The 19,716-nt window shown below is 44.8% G+C and overlaps 1 protein-coding gene across 2 annotated transcripts in view; it reads left to right on the top strand.

Moving 5' to 3' along the window:
* Positions 1–17,378: 17,378 nt before the first annotated feature.
* The window catches only part of TCP11 (t-complex 11), a 46,020-nt gene continuing 43,682 nt past the window's right edge, over positions 17,379–19,716 (top strand). Inside the window, exons 1-2 of one of the 2 annotated variants that reach the window (XM_027958916.3) lie at positions 17,379–17,405; positions 17,701–17,838. In XM_027958916.3, coding sequence (XP_027814717.2) covers positions 17,715–17,838 — 124 coding nt within the window. In that variant the 5' untranslated portion in view covers positions 17,379–17,405; positions 17,701–17,714. Of the gene's footprint in view, positions 17,406–17,700; positions 17,839–19,716 lie in introns of those variants that run through there. The other variant, XM_042236874.2, reaches the window with a different exon arrangement.

Genomic DNA, 19,716 nt, shown 5'->3' with positions numbered 1-19,716 from the left:
CGTAAACCGTGAACTTCCAGATGTTCAAGCTGGTTTTAGGAAAGGCAGAGGAACCAGAGATCAAATTGCCAACATCCGCTGGATCATCGAAAAAGCAAGAGAGTTCCAGAAAAACATCTATTTCTGCTTTATTGACTATGCCAAAGCCTTTGACTGTGTGCATCACAATAAACTGTGGAAAATTCTGAAAGAGATGGGAATCCCAGACCACCTGACCTGCCTCTTGAGAAATGTGTATGCAGGTCAGGAAGCAACAGTTAGAACTGGACATGGGACAACAGACTGGTTCCAAATAGGAAAAGGAGTACGTCAAGGCTGTATATTGTCACCCTGCTTATTTAACTTATATGCAGAGTACATCATGAGAAATGCTGGACTGGAAGAAACACAAGCTGGAATCAAGATTGCCGGGAGAAATATCAATAACCTCAGATATGCAGATGACATCGCCCTTATGGCAGAAAGTGAAGAGGAACTCAAAAGCCTCTTGATGAAAGTGAAAGAGGAGAGTGAAAAAGTTGGCTTAAAACTCAACATTCAGAAAACGAAGATCATGGCATCTGGTCCCATCACTTCATGGGAAATAGATGGGGAAACAGTGTCAGACTTTATTTTTTTGGGCTCCAAAATCACTGCAGATGGTGACTGCAGCCATGAAATTAAAAGACGTTTACTCCTTGGAAGAAAAGTTATGAGCAACCTAGATAGCATATTCAAAAGCAGAGACATTACTTTGCCGACTAAGGTCCGTCTAGTCAACACTATGGTTTTTCCTGTGGTCGTGTATGGATGTGAGAGTTGGACTGTGAAGAAGGCTAAGTGCCAAAGAATTGATGCTTTTGAACTGTGGTGTTGGAGAAGACTCTTGAGAGTCCCTTGGACTGCAAGGAGATCCAACCAGTCCATTCTGAAGATCAGTCCTGGGATTTCTTTGGAAGGAATGATGCTGAAGCTGAAACTCCAGTACTTTGGCCACTTCATGCAAAGAGTTGACTCATTGGAAGACTCTGATGCTGGGACGGACTGGGGGCAGGAGGAGAAGAGGATGACAGAGGATGATATGGCTGGATGGCATCACTGACTCGATGGACATGAGTCTGAGTGAACTCCAGGAGTTGGTGATGGACAGGTAGACCTGGTGTGTGGCGATTCATGGGGTCGCAAAGAGTCGGACACGACTGAGAGACTGAACTGAACTATATGTAACAGAAAGAAATCATCAGACGAACTATCAAAACTCAGTAAGAATAGATAACCTGAAAAACCCAGTATCTATTAAAGAAAGTGGGTTTGTAGCTTAAAACCTCCCCCCAGAGAAATCTCCAAGCTTAACTTGCTTCACTGCACAATTCTGCAAGTATTTAAAGGAGAAAATAAATACCAATTATATACAAACTCAGAAAACTGAAGAGGAAAAAAATTTTACAACTCATTCTGAGGTATTATCTTGATACTAAAACCAGACAAAAATTTATAAGAAAATAAAACTACAGACTAATATTCCTTATGAATGTAGATGCAAACCTTCCAAACAAAATTTTTGTAAATAAAATCAACATGTAGAGAAAACGCATCATGACCAAATGAGATTTACTCCAGGAAGACAAGATTGACATAACATTAGAAAATCAATATAATTCATGTTATTAATAAAGAAAGAAAAGTCCTTGGATCATCTTAATGGATGCAGTGAACAATTTTTACAAAAATACAACATCTATTCCTCGTTAGAAACTCGAAGCAAACTAGTAGTAGAAAGGAGATTCCTCAACCAGATAAAGAACATCTGTGAAAAACCTACAGTTAACATCATACTTAATGGTGAAACTGAATGCTTTCCCTCTCAGTTCAGTTGCTCAGTAGTGTCCAACTCTTTGCAACCCCATGGACCCCATGGACTGCTAGGCTTCCTAATCCATCTCCTGGAGCTTGCTCAAACTCATGTCCACTGAGTTGGTGATGTCATCTAAACCATCTTATCCTCTGTCATCCCCTTCTCCTCCTGCCTTCAATCTTTCCCAGCATCAAAGTCTTTTCCAAAGAGTCAGTTCTTCCCATCAGGTGGCCAAAGTATTGGAACTTCAGCTTCAGCATCAGTCCTTCCAATAAACATGCAGGACCAATTTCCTTTAGGATTGACTGGTTTGATCTCCTTGCAGTCCAAGGGACTCTCAAGAGTCTTCTCCAACACCACAGTTCAAAAGCATCTGTTCTTCAGTGCTCAGCTTTCTTTACGGTCCAACTCTCATATCCATACATAACTACTGGAAAAACCATAGCTCTGACAAGACAGACCTTTGTTGGCAAAGTAATGTCTCTGCCTTTTAATATGTTGTCTAAGTTGGTCATAGCTTTTCTTCCAAGGAGCAAGTGTCTTTTAATTTCATGGCTGCAGTCACCATCTGCAGTGATTCTGGAGTCCAAGAAAATAAACTCTGTCACTGTTTCCACTGTTTTCCATCTCTTTGCCATGAAGAGATGGGACCAGATGCCATGATCTTTGTTTTCTGAATGTTGAGTTTTAAGCCAAATTTTTCACTCTCCTCTTTTACTTGCATCAGGAGGCTCTTTAGTTCTTCTTTGCTTTCTGCCATAAGGATGATGTCATCTGCATATCTGAGGTTATTGATATTTCTCCTGGCAATCTTGATTCCCACTTGTGCTTCATCTAGCCTGGCATTTTGCATGATGTACTCTGCATATAAGTTAAATAAGCAGGATGACAGCATACAGCCTTGACATACTTCCTTCCTAATTTGGAACCAGTCCGTTGTTGCATGTCAGGTTCTAACTGTTGCTTCTTGACCTGCATGCAGATTTCTCAGGACACAGGTAAGGTGTTCTGGTATTTCCATCTCTTTAAGAATTTTCCACAGTTTGTTGTGGTCCACACAGTCAAAGGCTTTGGTATAGTCAATAAAGCAGAAGTATTTCTGCTTTCCCTCTTAGATTAGCAAAACCAGGGATACTTCTGCTCACCACTTCTAGTTAACACTGGACTAAAGGTTTTAGCCAATGCAATAAGGCAAGAAAAAAATAGGCATCCATGTTGGAAAGGAAGAAGTAGGACTCTTTATTCAAGACAACATGAGAGGGACTTCCTTGGTGGTACAGTGGTTAAGCACCCTCCTGCCAGTGCAGGGGATACAGGTTTGATCCTTGGTCTGGGAAGAGTCCACATTCTGTGGAGCAACTAAGCTCGTGTGCCACAACCACTGAGCCTGTCTGCCTAGAGCCTGTGCTCTGCAACAAGAGAAGCCCCTGCAATGAGAAGCTGGTGACATCAATGAAGAACAGTCCCTGCTTGCTGCGACTAGAGAAAGCCTGTGTGCAACAACAAAGACCCAGTGCAACCAAAGATAAACAATGTATTGAAAAAGGTAACATGATGGCAAAAGCGTGACCCAGAAAGAAATAATAGGAGACTAGACTTAAGGAAAAGGAAAAATTTCCACTGTGTTTAGGAGAATGAAAGTCACAGAGTGGGAGAAAAATATTTGCAAAGCATATAACTGATAAAGGGGTTGTATTCAGAGTATGTAAAGAACTCTTAGAACTCAGCAGTAAGAAAACAACCCAGTTTTTAAAATTAGCAGGAGATTTGCATTGACACTTCACCAGAGGAGGCATCTGAATGACAAATAGCACAAGAAAAGATGCTTAGTGTTATTAGTCATCAAGGAGATGCAAATTAAAACCACAGTGAGAAACCGTTACTGGAATGGCTTATGGAAAAAGGAAAAAGACTGACAATACCAAGTGTTGGTGAGTATGCGGAACAATTGAAACTTCATAAACTGTTGGTGAAAATCTAAAATCAGACAACCACTTTAGAGAAATATTTGACAGCTTCTTATAAAATTAAACATACCATATTGTCCAGCAATTCACTCCTAGGTATTTACCCAAGAGAAATTAAAACATATGTCCACAAAAAGACACACTAGAATATTTATAGGAGTTTTGTTCATAAAGTCAAAAGCTAGAAATAACCCAAATATCCACCAACACAGATACATGGATAAACAAACTGTAGTATATTCATAGAATGGACTAATACTCTGCAATAAAAGGGAAAAAAACTGCTGATAAATGCCGCAGAAGTGGATGACTCACACTGGCATTGTGCTGAGTCATAGAAGTTAAATACAAGAGACCACTATTACAGACTGAATTGTGTCCCCAGATTCATATGTTGAAGCCCTAACCAATGCGAGTTTATTTGGAGACTGGGCCTTTAAAGAGGCAACTGAGGTTAAATGAGGTCATAATGGTGGTGGGGCCCTAATCCAATAGGACTGGTGTCCTTGTAAACAGAAGAGGGGACACAAGAGATGCATCCACAGAGAGAGAGGCCACGTCCGGACACAGAGAGAAGGAGGTTATCTGAGTGTCAGAGAGGAGAAACCAAGCCTGTCAACACCTTGATCTTGGTCTTCCAGCCTCTAGAACTATGAGAAAATAAATTTCTGTTGTTGTAAGAGCCTCCCAGTATGCAGTACTTTATGGCAGCCTTAGACAACTAATACAACTGTATATTGTATGACTCCATTTATACGAAGTTTCAGAACAATAAAATTAAGCTATAGTGACAGAAAGCAGATCCATGGCTGTCCTGGGATAAGGAGATGGGTATTGCCTACAGAGTTGCACAAGGAAACTTTGGGATGTGAGGGAAGTATTCTGTTTAACTGTGGTGGTGGTTCCTTGGCATATATATCAAAGATTATCAAAATGTATGCTTGAAATTGGTGAATTTCATTCACAGAAATGATACCTCAGTAAAGTTGATTTTAAAAGAAACAAAATATTATGTTAAAAGTATAGACAAGAATTCTGGAATGCAATGGAAGGGAGTTGTGAAGTCCACCAATGCTTCATGGCTTTCATTTTGTTATTTTGGATTTTTAGAGTTGTCTCCCCAGCAAGGGAAGCTGTGGGTAGATTCAGCCCTACATAGAAAGAGGGCTGCAGATGGAGTGCTCCATGTGGAAGTCCTGTAGAGTTATAACCAGGCATTTCCTTTAATTTATTCACAAAAAACAGCCAGCATTAAACATCAACCAACTATTAAACTCGAAGGTATTTTGCACTTGAAAAATTCTTAATATAAAAATTTGCGAGCTTTTGTTTTCATTTGTTCGGGGCTTTTTGTTTTTGTCTTTTCCCTACCAAGTCCCCACTTCTATCTTCAGCTGGTGATGAAGTTTTGCTTAGCCTGAGGGCCCATCTCTTCCTGGTCTAGTTCTCCAAACTGGACTGAGTGCAACATCAAAGCCCCTCCAGTGTGCTTGCCTCACAGAGACTGAAGGTCCTCGCCATGGGTGCTCGAGAGTACCTGTCCTAATTAGAGGGGCAACTGTTAACCCTTCTTACACAGCAACTCTTGCTTTCCTCACCATAGAGAAGAAAAGAGAGAAGACTTGAATTAGATGATTTTAGAAGTGCTTGCCAGCTGTATTATCCTCTGAGTCTTTATTAGGCTCATGTTTCTCTCACTCAACTATAATGAGTTCTCTCTCCATGCTTAATTCTATTCAGGGCCCGGGACACAGCAGAGAAGCAGACAGACATGGTTTGTGCCTTCATACTGCTTGTATTCCAGTGGGAGCTCTGGGCTGCAAGCACTCCAAGTTGAACGGGTGTAAAGGATAAGGAATGTACTGACTTGATGCTTGGGAATCAGGCAGCAGACTGGGTTACAGGGGAACTTCGAGACTGCGCAGTGAGGCTGTCATTAAGATGGCCATCAGGGACAGTTCTGCTCTCCTACCCTGGGAAGACAACGTCAAAATCCAGGAGAGACACGCTCTCTTCCCAAAGGGAGTGTGATGAAACAGACTGATGGGAAACTTGGCAAGAAACCTCTAGCCAATGTCTGCTTGCACCTTAGTTAATCTGATTCGTGTCACGTGCTCCCCTCTGAACCAATCACTTTAATGGAGGTGGAATTTTCCCATTAGACCAATCAGGCTTCTCCATGGAACTGGATGCGATAGGAATGAAAGTAAAAGTGTTAGTCACTCAGTCCTGTTTGACTCTTTGCGACCCCATGCACTGTAGCATACCAGGCTCCTCTGTCCATGAAATTCTCCAGGCAAGAATACTGGAGTGGATTGCCATTCCTGTCTCCCGGAGATCTTCCTTACCCAGGGATCTAACTGGGGTTTCCTGCATTGCAGGCAGATTCTTTACTGTCTGAGCCACCAGGGAAGCCTAGGAATGAGCTGGGTGTGTTTCAGAGACCAGAAATAAGAGGCAATGCTTCATTCTAGTTGGGTTGTATTAACTGGAATATTCACTTAGTAAATCTCAACATTGGTTCAAGGCAGCTGATAACCCTTTGGTAACTTCTGGAAGCAGTGACTTCAAATACTGGTTTCAACTATAAACTGTTTTGAGGGAGTCACCTTATACAAAACATATCAGAACTATTCAGAGGTTTCACTGCATGACTGTTGAGGGGCAGTTGGGAAAGACTGCTTTGGGGAGGCAACTCTAGAGCCAGCTGCCTGTGCACGCAGCTTGGCTTTGAATTTCTGTCTCTGGTATTTGCTAGCTGGATAAGTCCCTTAAGCTGTTGGAGCCTCAGTTTCCATTCCTGTAGAATGGGTACCTTCTTTGTAGGATTCGTGAGAGGACTAAAGGAGAATGTATGTGATGCCCGTTAGAACAGTGCCTGGCACATAGTTTTTATTTATTATTATTCATTATCAGTGTTATTATTTACATGTGCAGAGCCAGTCTAATCCGCCACATTACTAGGTACACCTGGGTTTGTTTTTTGCTGCACCAGGTCTTGCGGTATGTGGGATCTTTAGTTGCAGCCCGAGAACTCTTAGTCAAGGCACGTGGGGTCTAGTTCCTTGACCAGGCATTGAACTGGGCTCCCTGCATTGGGAGCAGAGTCTTAACCGCTGGATCACCAGGGAAGTCCCACTTGGGTTGTTTTTGACCCACACCTTCATCTTCTCAGAATCTGATTTTAGGTCCCAGCTGAAGAAGAGGAGTACCGCTTACAGGCATTTGTCAAGGTTCTGTCCTCCATCTGCACTGCTTTTCTTGTGTGCTCCAATACCTCCACTTTTCTGGAGGTGATAAAAATAAAAGGTTCTGAGGTCAAACTCCCTGGGTTCAAGTCCCTGCCTTACTACTTATTCACTGTGTGACCCTGTGCAGGATACTTAAATTCTCATCTATTAAGTGGGTGTAAAGGCAACATCTTTGTCGTGAGGGTGTGAGAATGATGGCTGCGCATCTGTGTGTAGGGCTCCCTGAGGGCCTGACACATCGTAAGAACTTGCTATGTGTTGCCTCATTATTATTACTGTTTCATCTAACAACTATGACTCCTGACACCATTCTTTTTCTTTCTAAAAAAATATCTTTTATGGCTATGCAGGATATTTGTTGCTGCGTGAAGCTTTTTTCCAGTTGCAGCGAGTGGTGGCTACTCTGTAGTTGTGGCGTATGGACTTCTGATTGTGGTGGCATCTCTTGTTGCAGAGCACAGGGTCTAAAGGCAAACCATTCAATATCACGGTTATCCAAGGCTATGCCCCAACCAGTAACGCTGAAGAAGCTGAAGGTGAACAGTTCTATGAAGACCTACAAGACCTTTTAGAACTAACACCCAAAAAAGATGTCTTTTTCATTATAGGGGACTGGAATGCAAAAGTAGGAAGTCAAGAAACACCTGGAGTAACAGGCAAATTTGGCCTTGGAATGCGGAATGAAGCAGGGCAAAGACTAATAGAGTTTTGCCAAGAAAATGCACTGGTCATAGCAAACACCCTCTTCCAACAACACAAGAGAAGACTCTATACATGGACATCACCAGATGGTCAACACCAAAATCAGATTGATTATATTCTTTGCAGCCAAAGATGGAGAAGCTCTATACAGTCAGCAAAAATAAGACCAGGAGCTGACTGGCTCAGATCAACTCCTTATTAGCAAATTCAGACTCAAATTGAAGAAAGTAGGGAAAACCGCTAGACCAGTCAGGTATGACCTAAATTAAATCCCTTATGATTATACAGTGGAAGTGAGAAATAGATTTAAGGGCCTAGATCTGATAGATAGAGTGCCTGATGAACTATGGAATGAGGTTCGTGACATTGTACAGGAGACAGGGATCAAGACCATCCCCATGGAAAAGAAATGCAAAAAAGCAAAATGGCTGTCTGGGGAGGCCTTACAAATAGCTGTGAAAAGAAGAGAGGCGAAAAGCAAAGGAGAAAGGAAAGATATAAGCATCTGAATGCAGAGTTCCAAAGAACAGCAAGAAGAGATAGGAAAGCCTTCTTCAGTGATCAATGCAAAGAAATAGAGGAAAAGAACAGAATGGGAAAGACTAGAGATCTCTTCAAGAAAATTAGAGATACCAAGGGAACTTTACATGCAAAGATGGGCTCGATAAAGGACAGAAATGGTCTGGACCTAACAGAAGCAGAAGATATGAAGAAGAGGTGGCAAGAATACACAGAACTGTACAAAAAAGATCTGCATGACCCGGATAATCACGATGATGTGATCACTCATCTAGAGCCAGACATCCTGGAATGTGAAGTCAAGTGGGCCTTAGGAAGCTTCACTATGGACAAAGCTAGTGGAGGTGATGGAATTCCAGTTGAGCTATTTCAAATCCTGAAAGGTGATGCTGTGAAAGTGCTGCACTCAATACGCCAACAAATTTGGAAAACTCAGCAGTGTCCACAGGACTGGAAAACGTCAGTTTTCATTCCAATCCCAAAGAAAGGCAATGCGCTTTCTACACAATTGCACCCATCTCACATGCTAGTAAAGTAATGCTGAAAATTCTCCAAGCCAGGCATCAGCAATACGTGAACCGTGAACTTCCTGATGTTCAAGCTGGTTTTAGAAAAGGCAGAGGAACCAGAGATCAAATTGCCAACATCCACTGGATCATCGAAAAAGCAAGAGAGTTCCAGAAAAAACATCTATTTCTGCTTTATTGACTATGCCAAAGCCTTTGACTGTGTGGATCACAATAAACTGTGGAAAATTCTGAAAGAGATGGGAATCCCAGACCACCTGACCTGCCTCTTGAGAAACCTGTATGCAGGTCAAGAAGCAACAGTTAGAACTGGACATGGAACAACAGACTGGTTCCAAATAGGAAAAGGAGTACATCAAGGCTGTATATTGTCACCCTGCTAATTTAACTTACATGCAGAGTACATCATGAGAAATGCTGGGCTGGAAGAAACACAAGCTGGAATCAAGATTGCTGGGACAAATATCAATAACCTCAGATATGCAGATGACATCACCCTTATGGCAGAAAGTGAAGAGGAACTCAAAAGCCTCTTGATGAAAGTGAAAGAGGAGAGTGAAAGTTGGCTTAAAGCTCAACACTCAGAAAACGAAGATCATGGCATCTGGTCCCATCACTTCATGGGAAATAGGTGGGGAAACAGTGGAAACAGTGTCAGACTTTATTTTGGGGGGCTCCAAAATCACTGCAGATGGTCATTGCAGCCATGAAATTAAAAGACACTTATTCCTTGGAAGAAAAGTTATCACCAACCTAGACAGCATATTGAAAAGCAGAGACATTACTTTGCCGACTAAGGTCCATCTAGTCAACACTATGGTTTTTCCTGTGGTCATGTATGGATGTGAGAGCTGGACTGTGAAGAAAGTTGAGCGCCCAAGAATTGATGCTTTTGACCTGTGGTGTTGGAGAAGACTCTTGAGAGTCCCTTGGACTGCAAGGAGATCCAACCAGTCCATTCTGAAGGAGATCAGCCCTGGGATTTCTTTGGAAGGAATGATGCTAAAGCTGAAACTCCAGTACTTTGGCCACCTCATGCGAAGAGTTGACTCATTGGAAAAGACTCTGATGCTGGGAGGGATTGGGGGCAGGAGGAGAAGGGGACAACAGAGGCTGAGATGGCTGAATGGCATCACTGACTCGATGGACGTGAATCTGAGTGAACTCCGGGAGATGGTGATGGACAGGGAGGCCTGGTGTGCTGAGATTCACGGGGTCGCAAAGAGTCGGACACGACTGAGCGACTGAACTGAACTGAACTGAATAGTTGAGGCCCGAGGGCTTAGGCATTCCCCAGCAGGTCGGTTCTTCCCAGATCAGGGATTGAACCCTCGCCTCCTGCATTGGCAGGCGGATTCTCCGCCACTGAGCCACCAGGGAAGCCTTCTGACACCATTCTTATCAGTTAGTCTCAATCTCTCTCCTTAATTCTGGCTGCTTATTTCCACCTGCCTGCTGAATATTTTCTCACCAAGATTCAACCAAAACTTCACTCTCAACCTGCCCCGAAATCTAAAATATACTGTCAACTTCCTCCTTTCCCCAGATTTCCTCCTCTGCCTCTCTGCAGCCCTTCTTTTTGTTAATATCAGCACCTGTGGGAAACAAAAAGTCTTATTTCCTGTTTCAAGAATCCAAGCTCTCAGAAAGCCTTGCTTCTCTTCCACTTGCCGCAAATTTCTCATAACTTGGGGGCACTTCCACCTAGCTTCCAAGAAATGAGGCCAGAGCTGCGAAGTTACCTGCCCAGGGTCACCAGCATGTGGGCCGCAGAAGGCTGCCTGCTTTTGTGGGGATTCCCCTTCCACCTCCTGGTGGCTCACTGTTCTCTGTGGCCATGGAACCACTTCTCCCCAGTTGTCCCAAGGACCTCTGGCAGGCTCACAGTCCCAGGCTCGGTGAGGCAAGGCTCTGTGCAGTTCTTGAAACAATTAAAATCTGATTTCGTAAACCAAGTCTCCTGTTTTCCTGAGCTGTGCGCTGCGGAAGGGCGGGAGGTGGGGGGGAGCAGCGCAGAGGTAAGGAGGCTCACTCCTTTGAGAATTTCCAAGCCTCGTGAGCCAAGGAACACCCAAATTGACAGATGTGAGTCATTCTGAGTGTGCCTCTGTCAGTCACAGACGTGTACAAGAGATGTGGGGTCTGCAGGGGCTATGAGTGGTTTAGCCAGTGTTTTTCAATTTGAGAAATTTCATGGCATAGAATTTGAGGGTGTCCGAGGGAGCCCTCCGTGGCTCTTCTTGCACTTCCATCTCTCTGAGCCTGAGCTCTGAGGGATCTCAGGATCTAACTCTGTAGCTGACAGGCACTGAACGTGGGCCACATGCAGACTCCAAGCAGGCTTCAGACACCAAAACAGCCGTCTACTTCCTCAGACTATTGAAGTCAGAAAATTCTTGCCATTCCTGAGCTTGTAACAGAGACTCAGACCCAGTGACCTCTTTTTGTTCCCACAGGGGGCTGCAGCCCCTTTGCAAGTTTAAACCGTTCAGATGTGCTCCAGCTTCATCTAGTAGACACTGTCGGTGGAGGACCAGGGCGGGGGGGTGGCGGTGCTGGGAAGAGTCCCCAGGGTGAGAAAAGAGGATGGCCACGCTCGCTCCACCTCCCCGCCGGCCATGCGAGGAACACACGTCCTGAAGTGAACTGAAGTTTAAAACTGTTCCCTGTTCCTAAAGACAAAAAGTACGGTACAGACTACCATGACCTGAGGGAGGGGGTTCTGGAGGAGAGGAGAAGTGACTGTTTAGTGCGTACAGAGTTTTTGTTGGGGATGATGAAAGTTTGGAGAGGTAATGGTGAAGGTTATACAACATTGTGGATCTAATTTATTTGATGCCACTGAATTGTACACATAACCAATGTTTAAAATAATAAATATTATGCTATGAATTCTACCACACACACACACACACACACACACACCCACGACAATAACTTTTAAAAAAAAAAACAAAAAACCTTGTTTTCTGCATTTCTTTTGAAACTGACTTCAAATAGACTGGCCTTCAAATATGCAGCTGGATTCTTTGTCAGGAGATCATTATACTTTGCTTTAGACTGGCGGTTCTAAAGAATTATGGATGACGGGGATGATTGAAACCGATTTATTTCTCAAGTGTTTAAGATTCCTTCATCCTGGTCCAATAACGTCTATTCAGGAAGAGCTTGTCTTTAACAAAGTCAGAAAAATAAAAGAAAATGCACAGGCCACCATTTAAAGATGGCCTGGTTTAAGAAAATCTCTTATGTGAAATCTCAGATTTGGAGAACAAATTGGTGGCTGAAGATTTGCTTTACAAAAGACTGATTCACTTAACAAAAGAGTTTTCCTCAAAGGTTCCTTTAAGGAGAGAGCCCCCTGGTGCATTTAATGATATTATTAGATTAAAAAAAAAAAAAGCATCCCGACCGTTCAAGGACATTGCACTGTAAATATGTGAATGCATTGTATTGTGTTGTAAGAGTGGAAATAAAGAAGTCAGGACTCTTTGACAAATGGACCGTTTTTTGGCCCAAAGTAACACAAGGAGGAAGCAAGATGAGTGTTCTTGGCCTAAAATCCTGGCAGCTTTCTGGGAAGGCTTTGGGAGTTTGTGATTTATTTCAGACCAGCTAAGCCCGAGGCCCACGATGTGTCCATTTTGAGAACTTAAGGTCCACGTTCTAACTCTGCTCACGCTGACCCCCATCACCTGCCCTAATCACAAAGGCCTTCAGACGTGAGCTCAACTCTGTCCTGCGATGGCAGAAAAATATATCTGTTGCCAGAAAGTGGATTCTCTCCGGTGACGAAGAATGATCCTTATTTATGTCTGCATAGGTACATTCTGGGGCCCATAAAGGTTTAATTGTCCCTCTAACTAGTTTTTAAAAAAAGCCCACAAAGAGGCTGCCAGCTTTCCCCAGAGTTTAAAACCCACTGAATGCGGTTCAGTGGAAACTGCTCTAAGTGTGTAACTCGCGCCGTGTCCCGGGCACAAGGCGCGATTGTTGGGGGAGTCGAGAGATGCAGCTCTTAGGAGGGCTTTCAAAGTCAGTGTTTGTGGCTTTGGGCTGCTGCTGACCCTGGCTTACTCTAGAGAGAGAGAGAAGCAGCCTGCTCTGGAAGTTACTCCCAAGGTGCCACTGCCCCCTGCTGCCACCTCCCAGTTCAGGAGGACACCCCACCCCACCCCCGTCACAGGACCCTAAATGTCCTCCCTCTTCTCTCTGATGTTGCCTTTGCTGGTTTAAAAGATTCACAGGACCCTGATGACAGAGGAGACACAGAAAAAGAGGAAACGTGTTTGTGAGACAAAAAGAGAAAGATGGGCACCGTTAACGAACCCACTGGGCCCAGAGAGACACTCTGCCTGCCCCCCCAGCACCGCTGCCTCCCCTGCTTGTGCCTATGTGTTTATTTGCCAATTATTGGCGGGATACCGACTATGGGAGTGAAGTGCATGCAGTTCCTGCTCTCAGAGAACTCAAAATCTCCCGGTGGAGTTAGACAATCCATCAGGGTTATCATGCACAACCAGGTAAGGACAAACTGCAGGGACTGCAATGCAGAAAAAGGACCAGGACAGAAGCTAACAGAGTGATATATATACACACGTCTGTTTGGAGACATATATACACATATATATATATTGACATATATACAAATGTCTCTTTGCAAGAGAATTATTAAGTTAACCTTAAAAATGTATTCCAGTATACAGGAGATGCAGACAAATGCGGTTTGACTCCACTTATACGAGATACTTAGAATAGTCAAATTCACGGAGGCAGAAGGTCCCACACATAGATTCCAGGGGCTGGGGGGTGGGGAGGGGGAATGGGGACTTAGTATTTAATGGTGACAGAGTTAGGAAGGCGAAAAACACGGGAGATGGATGATGGTGAGGGCTGTACGACAATGCAAATGTGCTTAGTACTTCTGTACTATACACATAAATATGGTTACATGTGTTTTCTATTATGTGACTTTTACCACATTAAAAAAAAGAAGAAGAAACTAATGGAGGGCCATGGGAGGTTCTCTGAGGGAGTTATGCCTTGTGAGCTAGACCTGAAGAATGAGAGGGAGTGGGCAGGGTGAACAGGGGTCAGAGGAAGGGGCGGTGTGTGCAAAGACCCTGTTACAGGGAGGAGCGGGACTGGAGAAGGAGGCCCCCAGCATGGATGCCTTGTCTTCTCTTGGAAGCCCTTCCCTGAAAAGATCTGTGATGAGTTCCCATCCATCACACTTCCATGTGAGCTTTGAAGGGCCTCGTCTAGACTCGCCCCAGATCACCTCGACCCTTCTCACACTCCTCCTGGGTTCTGCGAAGAAAATACATTTGTCAAGAGGCTAAAGCAAATAGTTTTGACGTGCGGTTCTGTACCATAAGGGAGGCTATAATGAAGTCGATCCCAGTTTACATGACTCCAAATGGTTCCATTTAAACGTCCCACCCTGTATTTACGTGTCCCTACCACTTTAGTTGACTGTTTATCTTCCAGTATACTCCACGCTACTTGCAGTCTGGGCCTCTAGTTAACATCATCCCTTACTATTTCCATTCCATGGCCTATCATTTACATTTTTCTTTAGGAAATGTAAATATTTATTTACCATATTAGCTTTTACTCTTACTTAGCTCTATATATTATGGAATAAACAGACTGTGATATGGGTTCTAGTCCTAAATTTTCTGTAAACTGGTGGTGACCTTAGACGAGTCATTTAACCTCACTGAACCTAAGATGCTTCTTTGTAAAGTGAGGCGTGTTTTGTTTTTGTTCTTTTGTTTTAGCTAGCAGATCCAATATTCAGGATTCCTCTTAAATTCTGTGGTCCTCTACTTCTTACGGATATCCTTCTCTATACCACCCCTCTTTCAGAATGTCTTTGTGGTAGGATCAACTTTCTGTATAGTTTGCTCTTGTGGGAAAGTGTACCCAGGATCGTATTTAATGAATGAGGATAGGTCATACTCTTGGGCTTGTGTTAAAGCATACATATGTGGGGAAGTGGTTGAGAAGTAGGAAGACTCTAGCTGCTGGCCTGAAATTCCCTTAGGCTACTTCTCAAGCTGGGGTATCTGCACCCATAGGGTGCACACCACAGAGGTGTGCCAGTAAGTATAGGAAGCCATTTCTCTTTGAACAAGAATTCTACTCAAAGATTTGCCAAGAGCAAAAACAGCAAATAGTGTTAAAACAAACACGACATCTTAGTTTAAAACGGCCCCCCTGGGGTGACGGCTTTGGGCACACTGCAGTGTGAGAGGAAGCAAGGCTGCTGCGCTGTCCTTGGGCTGTGTGAGAAATACGTGCCTTATGGGTCTTTTGAAATATGTGCACTTTAATAGGGTAAAGGTACTGAGTTACTTGGGAGGGGCACTCCCACCAAAGGACAGACATATATGGAAAATCCATTTTTACCCATTATGAGAGTTTAAAGAGGGGTCCTGAGGTGGAGGGGGAGCCAGGCTGAACAAGAAACCCATTTCTAAAGACCAAATTGGTTACACAATCTTGCTTAGGATTCTGGCTTATGGCTGGGTTTGAACTGATCCCAACATCTGGAAGGTCTCTCACCCTTTTTCTGACCTCCAATAACAAATCTTCTATGTACTCCATTCTGGGACTTACCATACCATTACATGTTAGTTGTATTTTCTTGTTTATCCAGCTTCTCAGCCAGAGTCAGGTGGCGTGAATTATTAAAAAATATATGATCAAGAGTCAAGACCTTGCTTGCTGTGTGACTTTGGGAAACACCCTGCAATCTCTCTGACCCGCAAGTTTGCTCATCTATTAAATGGTCCAATATAACACCTGCCGCCTACTGAACAGACAGAATTGTGTGCAAAGCGTATGGATTTGCAATGTAAAAGCATTTTGTAGATCATTAAACAAAAATCGGTTATTATTAACTAAGACCCCTAAGGGAAGGAGAGTTTATCTCTCACATCATCTTTCTGTTCTCAACTTCTAACTTTTGCCTAGTTGGTTCTGATAACTATTCAAGATAAGATCATGAAATGCTGTCCCCACGCTGACCCTGAGAAAACTCCAACTCTGTCATTCTCTCCTACCTGCATCCTTCCCTTCTCTTCTGGCCGGTCTCCTCCCCCATCCATGTGCTACCCCACTGCTATTTCCTCCTGCTGCCCCTTCCCCATAGCTTGGGTAAGAAGCGGATACCTAAAGGGGCTGCGTGATATATATAAATGAACTGCTCAAGTACAGTAATTTCAGGCATCATTAGGGAGAGTCACAGCAATACCATTTTTATGGGAAAACAAACTGGTGTCATTCTGAAAACTTTCTCCCAGAAATAAAAATGCACAAACAGGATTCTGGGGAAGAATTTTTTTTAAAGCGAAATCAACAACCTAACCTACATATCTCCCTGTAATAATGAAAAATATTTTCATCGCACCTTGCTGAAATCATGCAACTTCCTCCCACTTCTTCAGGCTTTGGGGAGTAGGCCAGCCTGCTTCACAGTTGACATCCCTGAGGGAAATACCAGGAAAAGGTGATGAGGAGGAAGGGGCAGGTTTAGTATGTACTGGTTTGAGATACTCTGGCTAAACAGTACCTTTGCCAGGCCATTCCCCTCCTTTCTGCCTGGGCCTCAGAGTGAAGTGGATTTTCTTAAGCAGAAATGTTCTTGGATCTCTTCATAATTTTCCCCTTCAAAATGTAGGAGTTGTGCAAGAAAAATCTACATTCCACACTAACAAGGCAAGGGTTATAATGAGAACTTGGTTTCTTACAGGCAATACTTTCATCTTTTGCTTTATTTATTTATTTTCAAAGTAAGCTTTTGTGGTAAGAAATCAAGTCAGAGTAATAAAGAACGATGGGAGAGTGCGGAGTGGAAATTTTACTTTTCGCCACCCCCCACCCCCCCCCCCCGCAAAGTACAGGGAACTGGAGAAGAGGGGGAGGGGTCACCTCAGGTCCTCACATCACTTCAGGGGCAGCAGGAACCCAGAAAGGCCGGCGATGTGCTCCCTGGAGCTCAGGGATCCGACCCCAGCACCCACATGAGCCCCTGGGTACCGCCCTCCCAGTCCCCCGCCTGCTCTGACCAGCACCCGGCAGGGTTCTCGGCTTCCACACCTGGAGAATGGGAGAAGGGCGCTCCTCCTGCACCGCGCCCAGGCTAAGGAAACCACCTGCCTGGCTGTGGACCCTTGTTTCTCAAGCTTTCTGAACAGGCTGAAGAAACACAACGGTGCGCCTTCCCTTCCTCGGTCGTTCCAGATGATCTTTTTCGCGGAGGGCGGGAAATGCCGGGCAGGGTCGGGCCAGGTCACCGGAGGCCTCGAGCCCTTGAGGACAGAGGCCCTCCGACAGCCGCTTCCGCCCGCCGCGGCGGCGGCACGTGCCTAGCCCCGTCGCCCCGGAGACGGGCCGGGGTTTGTGCTCAAAGCCCGGCCTGTGCCACCCTGACGCGGGCGCGGGGGGTGAGGCCGGGCTCGGCCCTCCTGCCTGCACGCCGCCTCTCGGGCCCTGCCGGCCGCCGCCCCCCGCCGCCCCTCCGCGGTGGTACGGCCCGCGCTCAGCGGAGGGCCTCCGCCCCGCCGACGCAAGAGCGGCTGCGGGCCTCCGGGGAGAGGTGAGGGCCCCGGAGCTGCCCGAGCCGTGGTGGGGGCCCGGAGCCGGCGCTTCGGGCGGGGAAGGCCGCCCGGCTCTGGCCGCAGTGTCGCGCTTGTGGAGGCAGCGCTCACTTCTCGGGTTCCCCTTCCTCCGGGCCGTTCTGCCCGCCTCCCTCCCTGAAGCTGCCCGCCCAGCTCCCTCAGTGGGGTCCACGTCGGGCGCGACGGGCCGGGCCCCAGACCCCCAACCCCCGCGGTAGTTGAAGCGCCCTCTTCCCCGCCGCCCACAGCGCCCGCGTTTACTTCCCCACCCAGATTCTATCAGCAGGATGACGGACGTGAAGGAAAACGTGCCTGGGAAGGACCCTGGCGACGCAGAGAGCAGACCCTGTAAGCCCGAAAGCTCAGGACCGACCCGGGAAGACAAGAGCAGCCTCAGAGACCACCCTTCTCGTAGGTCCAGCCTCGGCCCTCGGGGTGTGCTCAGTGAGGGTCGGGTGGGAACCGCCACACTCCTCTCGTCCCCTCTTTCCTTACTTCCTGCAACCCCAGCCTCTTCCTTTCAGGCCAGAGGCACCCTATTGAACCGAAGATCTGCAGAGAGTTTGGGGTCTTGGAGAAAAGACGTGACCCAGGAGCGATTTCTTGAATCGGACAAGATTGAGGCTCAGTTCAGAGCCCTGTTTATGTTCTGTTATTTTTAATTCGTAGGTGGAACATGGCAGACACCTGGGGTAGAGTTTAAAGACCTGAAATGATCCCTGTGTTCTCTCTGTGCTTGGTGGACTGCATTAGTAATGCTGCTGAGGCCTCACTCTTATCGAGGGCATGAGGAGATGAGACGGTTGGATAGCATCACCGGCTCAATGGACATGAGTCTGAGCAAACTCCAGGAGATAGTGAAGGACGGGGAAGCCTGGTGTCCATGGGGTCGCAAAGAGTCTGACTCCACACAACAGCAACAATAGTACAGTGTTCTTTTATGTTCCTGGTGGGGCACAAAGTCTCTTCCACTCTTTAGGTCTGATCTCACTGGGATTCATCCAGCATTTCTTTTATAATAATCACCAGATAATTTAAGTAGTCCTCAATCGGAAGGCCTGCCCACGTGCCTTAACCACCTGAGTTAAATTCTTCAAATTCAGTCCCATTTCTTTCTCTTGTAGCCACACGGGGTCGCTGCTGGTTAAGGAAAAGTAGCAAATTGGGTGCTTGGAATCCTCCCTTGGCATAGGTACTTTTCAATAGATGTCTAACATGATCTGGGGTGGTAAATCACTCTTTTGGTAGAAACAGGTTAGGCTATTTAAGTTCTTGAGGAGGTTACTTAAATGAGTCTATAGACAAGACAGCTCTAACCTGAATAACCAAATTCCTCTTTTTAAAAAATTTCAAAATTTTGTATATCAGGGTGACCTGGTTAAGTTACTTACAAGTTATTTTGAAAATGTCTTTGCCCTTGGGATCTGGATTTTAAAAATCTCTTTATTTACTTTTTATGTCTAATTTCTCTTTGAGCCCTCCCTGTTCCTGAATTTTGCAGCTGTAGCAGTTGCATAGCGCTATGGTACTTTGGACAACAGACCAGTGTTGTTGAAGCAGGTTCTGAGCTCTGATCTGTTGAAGTTGGGAAGTGTTTCTGTGTGTGTATTCCTCAGTCCTTCAATAAACTGCTGGAAGCAGCTCAGTCTCCCTCTGAAGATTTTCTTAGTTCTGATTTTGTGTTTGGTGAATTAGCGGCAAGTCTGTTTGCATATTTGACTGTATTTTGCCACTTTGCCTGAAACTAAAGACTTTAGAGAGGCTGATGAACTAGAGACCTTCCTGTCACCCAAGGTTAACTTCACCTTTATGTTTGCCTAAACAGAAATGCCATCTGTGCCTTTTTGATAAATTTTACAGTCACCTTTTATCCTTAACTTTTTATTTTGAAATATTTAAATTCTGTTGAAAAAAACAATGGATGCCCACATTGTTAATACTCTACCATATTGTTTTTTTCGCTTATTATAGACAGGTATTTTTTCTTGAAGTTATAGGGTCAGACTTTAAATACTTTGTGTATCTTCTAAGAACAAAGGCATTCGCCTATGAAACCTTTCTTCTGAGATTATTTTTCCTTTTTATATTTTTAAACCTTTTTAAATATAGAAAACAAACATACACAGAAATAGAGACTGGAATGATGAACCCCCATTTAGTCACCGCCCAATTTCAACAGTTATCAACTAATGGTTAATCTTAGTGCTTTTATATCCCCTCCACATCTTGGAGCCAAATACTTTTTTGTGAACAAATTATGAAGCTTTATTGAAAGATCATGAGAAGATG

The sequence above is a fragment of the Ovis aries genome, chromosome 20 (genome assembly GCF_016772045.2).
Source record: "Ovis aries strain OAR_USU_Benz2616 breed Rambouillet chromosome 20, ARS-UI_Ramb_v3.0, whole genome shotgun sequence".
NCBI classification, from domain to species: Eukaryota; Metazoa; Chordata; class Mammalia; order Artiodactyla; family Bovidae; genus Ovis; species Ovis aries.
This window is presented reverse-complemented; position numbering and strand designations above follow the sequence as displayed.